This window comes from Sinohyriopsis cumingii, chromosome 1 (genome assembly GCF_028554795.1).
Source record: "Sinohyriopsis cumingii isolate HCF-2022 chromosome 1, ASM2855479v2, whole genome shotgun sequence".
Classification (NCBI taxonomy): domain Eukaryota; kingdom Metazoa; phylum Mollusca; class Bivalvia; order Unionida; family Unionidae; genus Sinohyriopsis; species Sinohyriopsis cumingii.
The window spans coordinates 96,588,418-96,597,103 of NC_142961.1; the positions used below are offsets into that span (position 1 = coordinate 96,588,418).

General features: G+C 35.2%; 1 protein-coding gene across 4 annotated transcripts in view; it reads left to right on the forward strand.

The window, feature by feature from the left end:
- The window catches only part of LOC149807390 (solute carrier family 35 member E1 homolog), a 43,576-nt gene that overhangs the window by 25,121 nt on the left and 9,769 nt on the right, over positions 1–8,686 (forward strand). For all 4 annotated transcript variants that reach the window (XM_089966146.1, XM_089966154.1, XM_089966163.1 and 1 more), the window contains exon 5: positions 5,019–5,264. In XM_089966146.1, coding sequence (XP_089822272.1) covers positions 5,019–5,264 — 246 coding nt within the window. The remainder of the gene's footprint in view (positions 1–5,018; positions 5,265–8,686) is intronic.

Genomic DNA, 8,686 nt, shown 5'->3' on the forward strand with positions numbered 1-8,686 from the left:
TAAATATGAAACATTGTATCAAAAAAGTTAATGTGGAATGTGCCAAAGCAGCTGGTATGTGGCAGTCCATGAAACATCTGCTTTACTTCATTCAGAAACAATTTTAATCAGCATAAAAATAAAGCACCTACTACGTGAGTGTACATGATTTATTTACAAATCGAAAGTGCTGGCTGCTGAGTCCATTGTTTGTTTACAATAGAAAGTAGTTCCTTTATGCACGTGAATGCAATGTGAAGGTGTGCAATATCATAAAATACTGAACGATTCTGACAACGTAAAGTTAACAGAGGAAAAAAAAGGGGAATATAATAACTATATTTCTTACACAACCAATGTATGCTTTCCTCTCTTCCCATTACAGATCACCTCTGTTTAAAATAGCCATAATGCCTGTGGCATGGTGTTGGCTTTGTTAGAGAAAGCAAAATGTACAGGGCTTGAAATTGGTTGGGTTATTTTTACAGATCCTGCCAAAATGTCACTAATCCTTGCACTCTTATATTTCTTTGAATCCTCTGTGCAGAAAAAGTGCACAACATAAAATCTTATTCTGGGTCATAATTTAGCCTTCTTAGTTGTTTTCCCAATATTTGTAGTGCTTTCTCTCTTTCTTCTCTTGATGGGTCCCCAAGTGGCCGAGTGGTCTAAAGCGCTCTCTGTTACGGATCGCTGCCATCTCACCTCCGTCTGCGTGTGTTCGAGTCTCAGTTTCAGCCAATGTGGGTATGTCAGAAAGCTTGCCAGTAGCTTCTCGAAGGTTGGTGGTTCTTTCAGGGGATATCCCGGGTTCTTCCTCCACCATTAATACTGGCCGCCATGTATAGCCTATCGTGTGCTGAAAAATGGCGTTAAACCCTACAATAACAACAATCTTCTCTTGATCATATCTGTGTTTGTGGGTTTTTTTGGTCATCTAATTTATTGTATTTGGTAGCAATTGTACACATTGCAAGAACTTCCACAGTTATCTGATTATCACCTCACAATGCATTGAATGTTTAAACAACAATTATATAATGAAAATGCTGGTGTTCATTATAATGCAGCATAATTTTGTTGGATTGGCCAAGTTTTGCCACTGTGCTGATACCATATATACCATTTTATATTGTCCACATTGAAATTAGTTAATTTAGCCAGGTTATCAGTCTTGTTCTGTATGCATAATGTTTTAACAAGCAGCACAATTATTTATTTAATAAATTGAAGAACACTGACCATTTTTTTCTGGATATTCATTCTGTACATCATTAGTGAATGGCTTGGCATGTATAAAAATAATGCAGTTAAGTTGTGTACAGTAGACAGGTCAGTATATTCTATGTACAATAGACAGGTCAGCATATTCCATGTACATAGACAGGCCAGCATATTTCATGTACAATGGACAGGTCAACATATTCCATGTACAGTATACAAGTCAGCATATTTTATGTACAGTATACAGGTCATCATATTCCATGTACAGTATACAAGTCAGCATATTCCATGTACTTAGACAGGCCAGCATATTTCATGTACAATGAACAGGTCAACATATTCTATGTACAGTATACAAGTCAGCGTATTTTATGTACAGTATACAGGTCAGCATATTCCATGTACAGTATACAAGTCAGCATATGTTATGTACAGTAGACAGGTCAACATATTCCATGTACAGTAGACAGGTCAACATATTCCATGTACAATAGACAGGTCAGCATATTCCATGTACAATAGACGGTCAGCATATTCCATGGGCATTATTATGGGGACTAACACTTCTCTAAAAATAGTAAATCAAATTATTTGAAGATGTGGATATTGTTGTGGTAAATTATCAACTGGCACAAAGAAGACAATATGATTACCATTATGTATTGTAGTTACGATGAAGATTTGTGAATAATTTGAATTTATGATTTGTTGATCAAGCTAGTTTAATTCCTTGTAACTAATCGAGTTACACTCATTAACTATTCAGCCCCAATCCCACCTTTAGGCTTGATGAGGTTGTACCCTGCTTCCAAGCTCTGTTGGAATCAGAATTTGTGCCCAGATTTTAGATTTTTTGGTCTGTGATCTAAGGCAGACTGGTCTGAACTTCACACAGACAGGTGAATCTTTCCAAAAAGTAGGACAAGTTGGGGGTTGGGAATAAAAAGTGGCCAGGAGACAAAAATTGATGGATGAAATAAGCACAAAAAATCTAACTTTTACCCTTCTGTACATGCTCCAGCCAAATAGCCAATGAAAAACAATGTTTCTGGAACAACTAGGTGTCAGTCTAAGCGAAAAACTCTTAAAACAACAGATGTATTTGGATATATTCAGAATTAACCTCCATGATGCATTTCCTGCCTCCATTTCAGGCGAAAATGACAAAAATCTCCAGGGCCAAATGAGTTAAAGAAAGTCTTTATAATTATTATTATTATTATTTTTGCTACATTCATCATTGTGCTTAAATGTTTCATTATTGCATTTCATCAATATGCCTCATGTTCAGTTTTTAGCCCTACTGGTTATAAACCAAAAGAGCTTATTTGATGGTTTGTTGTCTGTCTTTAGCTAGTCTGTTAACACAAGTTTGTTATTGCTACTTCTTAAACTACTTGGAGGATTGCCATGAAACTTGACACATGTCTTGATTTCAAGGTCTAGTTGGTCTTAAATGAAAATGGTGCTGCTGGGACATCCAGTATGGCCACCAGAGCAGCCATCTTGAAAATCTTGTTATCAATACTGATGAATGGATAGTCATATCAGCATTGAGTTTTGACATGCAGTTTTCACCACGTGACTTCTTATGATGTATAGTTTGTCTTAAATGAAAATGATTCTGCACAGACATCGAATATGGTCACCACATCTGGAAAGTTATATTGTTGCTACTCCTTCCAAATGGATAGGCCTATCAACATGGAATTTTCACTAAAAGACATATTATTATATGTGGTTGGCCCTAAATGAAAATGGTACTGATGCAGTATCTAATATAGCCACCATGGCAGCCATCTTGAAAATCTTGTTATTGTCATTCCTCCTGAATGGAAAGTCATATTGACATGGGGTTTTGACCAGAAGACTTGGTATGATGTGTAGTTCATAATACATGAAAATAGTGCTTGTTTTCACTAGTCAACAAGAATAGATGGTTATAACTACATAGGGTTTTCACTAAGGCTTCTTATAATGTCTAGTTGGTTCTAAATTAAAATGATGCGAATCTGATATCAAACATGGCCACCACAGCAGCCATCTTTAAAAGTTTGGTTTCATTACTCCTGATTGGAAGGGCTTATCAACATGGGGTTTTCACTGGTTGAAATTTTATGTCATCTAGTTGGTTTTAATTAAAAATTGTGCTGATCTGCTATCCATTATGGCCACCACAGTGACCATTTTGAAAAATCTTCTCTTTTATCCACCTTCATTGAAAGACATAAACATTGTGTTTTCAACAGAAGACTTCGTATTATGTCTACCTGGTACTAAATGAAAATTTTGTTGATCTGATAGCCAGTTTAGCCACTGTGGTGGCCATCTTGAAAATCTTTTTATTGCTACTCCAGCTAAATGAAAGGTCATGTTGATATGGGATGTCACCAGAAGACTAAGTATGATACCTAGTTGGTATTGATCTGACCTCCAAAAGGATCTGACCTCAAATATGGCCACCATATAGAACATTTTTTTCACTAATTCTCCTGAATGGTTTGTCATATCAATGTGGGTTTTTCACCAAAAGTCTTCTAAATTATGTCCATTTTGTCATAAATGAAAATAATGCTGAGCTTACATCCAATACAGCTGCCACAGTGGCTAATTTAAAAATATTGCTCCAGAAACTCTGAGATGGTTTCAGAACTCAGCAGTTCAAAAAAGAATGGTCTTAGTTTGAATTCCTGAAAATTCTTCTCTAATCATAGAGCATCATTACCTTGAAGGGATTCTTGTTAGCCTTACTGGTCATAGACCATATGAGCATGTTGGATGACCTGTTGTCCATTGTCTGTCATTTGTCTTTCTGTTAGCACCAGCTTGTTGTCATTACTCCAAAGCTATTTGGAATACAGTGAAACTTTACACACATATTCATCCCAATCTGACTACCAATGTGACCTCCATGGGAGCCATCTTGAAATCCTTATCACTACTTTTCTTGAACAGAAGGTTATATTGACATGGGGTTTTCACCAAAAGACTTCATATGATGTATAGTTGGTCCCAATGAAAATGATGCCAACTTGAAATCTAGTATGATCATCATCATGAAAATATTTTTATCACTACTACTTCTAAAACTGGAAAGCCATTTTGACATGGGTTTTCACCAAAAGACTTTGTATAGTGTCATGTTGGTCCTAAATGAAAGTGATTCTGATATAATATCCAATATGGCCACCATGGCAGCCATCTTGAAAATCTTGTTATTGCTACCCCTGAATGAATCATCATATTGACTTAATGTTTTTACCAAGACTTCTTATGATATCTACTTGGTCCTCAATGAAAATGGTGCCTATCTTACATCAAATATGGCTGTTGCTCCTTCTAAATGGATGGTGATAATGAAATGCAGTTCTCATCAGAAGACTTTTTGTGATGCCTAGATGGTTCAAAATGAAAATGGTGCTAGTCTTGCATCCAATATGGCTGTTACTACTTCAGACTGGATAGTCATATTAACATGGGGGTTTCACTGAAAGACTGTTTGTGATGCCTAATTGTCTGAAATAAATATGGTGCCAATCTTAAATCCAATATGACCACTATATGAAAATCATGTTAGCGTTCAAGAATATTAAAGTTGGTTTCAGAACTTGTTAGTTAAAAGGAAGAAACAGTCCTGGAAATTCTTTAAGCCAGTAGAACATTGATGCCTTCGAGGACTTGTGTTATTGTAAATTGTGCATAATTATTTACTGTATTTCTTGACAAAATTGTTATACTTAACTAAAATTAGTAATACTTTTCATGGAAAATATTTTAAATAGAAAGAGCTGAAATTTGATTTTCTTAAATTCCAGATTAACAGTAACAGAAAATTGATGACTCTAGGTCTACTTCTCTGTGATGGACTATTGAACATGCTGCAAAATGTGTTTGCATTTACTGTCTTGGCAATGGTAGCCCCATTAAGCTATGCAGTAGCCAATGCAACAAAAAGACTAGTCATAATTGGTGCTTCCCTTGTCTTGCTGAAAAATCCTGTAACTCCAATGAATGTTGTGGGTATTTTAATAGCAGTACTTGGAGTTTTGTTTTATAATAAGGTAATTGAGTGGATATTTCAAGGCTGGAAAAGTCTTAAAATGTGTACTTTCTTAGAATCATGATTTTTTTTTGTATTTAAAATGTAAAATTGTGTATTTTATTCCCCAATGCAAATTTAGTTGGGATATATAGTGTTACCCTTGCCTGATTGTTCACCCAATCCAATAATTTCAGTTGGCATTGAAAGGCAGCATTTATGTTCCATGAAAGCATTTATAATTCCTTAATAATTATTATAATCGGGGTCCGTATGGGATCTTGAAAACCTTGAAAAAGCCTTGAAAAATGAATTTGTCCTTCAAGGCCTTGAAAACACCTTGAAGATTCAAACTTTTGGCTGAGTACCTTGAAAAGCCTTGATTTTATTGAAACCTAAAGGAATTATTAAATAGTTTTGTTTTGCAGATTTAAATAATTTTAAAAAAAGAGAAAAAAACAATCTCTCACTAAGTTTATCCCGGAACAGAAATTTCCACAACTGGCCACTGTGCAGTCATACGTTTTTAACTTCCAGATGTAGCCGCAGTATAAATTTGAATCATCTGTAAGCTTTGAAATGGCTGGCTGTTGATTCCAACTTCAGTGGCTAGACAAGGAAAAATACAAAGTATGGATTATGAGATCTTTTGCGGACACTTTGCAAAATGCAAATTATGCCAGATGGCTTTTGATATGCATACAGTGGGAGAGAGTGCTCTATGGTTACATGCAGCCACAGGTACTCAACACGAGCTTGATGTTTAGAAAAAAAACAATAATCTGAAGGAAAAAAATCATACAGAATGACAAAATCACCTTAGATTACCCCCATAACCTGTTCTGACATAGGACCCTCTCAATCATACCATATAAGAAAGAAGGTATGTAAATCTCTTATATAGTATGACAGAGATGGTCCTATGTCAAAACGGGTCATGGGGATAATCTAAGATATTTTTTTCACCTGTATGATTTTTTCTGTTGGATTATTGTTTTTTTTCTCAACATCAAGCTCGCATCAAGCACCAGTGATGCAGCTGGGAAAAAACTAGCTCTTGTAAATTACATAATTGTGACTAATACAGCAAAACAAGAAGCCTTAAGCATGAAATTGTTTTAGATGAAAGAGGTAAGTCTGCGAATACGGAGCTTCAAGTTTTAAAAAAGAAATCTTATGTAGTCATAATTATGAAATTTGTTTGTTCCAGATCTTTTTGGGGGATTGAGTGGAAATAGGACAGACAATAATTACAGACAATAATTGCAATGAGCAAGATAAATCTAAACATAAAAGGATACAGCTAAGCTGAGAGAAACATTAATATATCTAATATGAAATAGTCTAAAATATTGATATGCTGTTTTTAAATAAGTGATAATATATTAAACAAATATTTTTGTTACTTTTTTTTTATGGGGGTGGGGTATAAATAACGAGACCTCAGCACAGGAGCCCACATTAATTTAGATTTTTTCCCATGAATTTAATATTCATAGGTGGATTTCAGACAGGTTTACAGCAGGGTTTCACTTTTAAAAGTATACTGTTATTCGGATCTCATTTTCATAGTTGGAATTATTGAATGGGGGTCCTGTAAAGTTTTCCCATGAAAGGTTACCATTTAAAAGGGTTTTTCTATCATTAAAGAGTGTGAAGATGTAAATATGAAGGGAAGGACTGGTTGCAAGGAGAGTGAGTATTGACAGTGTAAGAAATGGTGGAATTTGCCAAATTGATATAACACCAAAAACGCTTATAAGTGCAGGCAGTGCTTACAGTAGGTACAGCATGTACTTGGATGAACAGATGAAAAACCTTGAGCAAGAGAGAAGAGGACAAAAAAGAAAGTACTGGAGGAGGAAATAGCAGAGTTAGTGAAGGAAGGCAGGCACTGAAAAAGAAAAAGACATTGAGACAATAGCAGCTGCTGCTGATAACTATGCATTGAAAGCAGAGACCCATAGGAAAATTTAAATTATCATGACATCAGATAGTTTGAGGAAGAGTGTTAAGGACAAAATCGTTGAACTTGGAGCTCTTGAAACACAGTCTGATGACAAGCTACAAGAACTGAAAAATTCACTCTAAAATATTTTGGACATTGTAAATAGTATAGTTTTATAAAAGTCAAATGAACATTATTCAGTGACTGTACATTATTCTAATGCCCAGATGTAGATAGTTTAGTATTAATGGGAATGACATCAGTGATAATACTCTTGACTTCATCTTTTTTTAAATAAAAAATTGTAAGAAATGTTCCTCGTATGAAGTAATAGTAAGTAGTGTTTACATACAGTTTAATTTATAAATCCTTTAAAATTAATGTAATAATGCATTGTGAAAAACATGATTTTGAACCTTGAAAAATCTTGAAAAACCAGGATTTTTTTAAAAGAAATACGCTACTAACCCTGTATAATATTCTGGGCAAAGTGACAGAAAATTTTCTTGCTCAGGAAAAGTCTTGAACTTCGCTAGACCTTCCTGACTATAGTCTTTAGCTCTAATGCTCATAGACCAGAAGATCTCATGGGTATGATTTGTTGTCTGTCACCCATATGCCCTTTAGAACAAGTTTGTTATTCTACTTGTTCTAAACTACTTGGGGGATTGCCATGAAACTTGATAGACACAATCATCTCATGGTCTGGTTGGTCCTAAATGAAAGTGATTTGACTTGGACAACCAGTATTGCCACCACAGCAACTAGTTTCAAACTCTTATTATTGCTACTCCTGAATGGGTGGTCATATCAATATGGGGATTGCACTAAAAGACTTCTTATGATGTCTGGTTGGTTTTAAATGAAAATGGTACCAAATGTATGTCCAAAATTGCCACTGCAGCAACCATCTTGAAAATCTTGTTGCCAATACCCCTCATGAATGGAAAGCCCTACTGACATGAGATTTTCACCAGAAGACTTTTTATGATGTCTAGTTGGCCCAAATTGAAAATGGTGCTGACCTGATGCCTAATATGGCTATCACAATAGCCATATTGAAAATCTTGTTATTACTTACTTCTGGAACAAAACAGTAATATTGCTATGGTATTTTCACCAGAGGATTTATTATGATGTCTAGTTGGTCCTAAATAAAAAAGGTGCCACTTGCACATCTAATATTTCCACCACAATGACCATCTTGAAAATCTTGTTATCACTAATGCCTCCTGAAGGGACAGTCATATCAACATGTAGTTTCTATTAACTTAGTTCTTATGATGTCAGTTTGTCCTAAAGAAAAATTGTGCTGATCAGACAACCAGAGTGGCCATCTTGAAACTGCTGTTGTCACTACTCCTAAATAGTCACATCAGCTTGGGGTTTTCACTGAAAGACACCTTATGATCCCCAGTTCATTGTGAATGAACATTATGTGAACCTGACTGCTATTATGTCTGACAATGGCTATCTTGATGATATTGTTGTGGCCT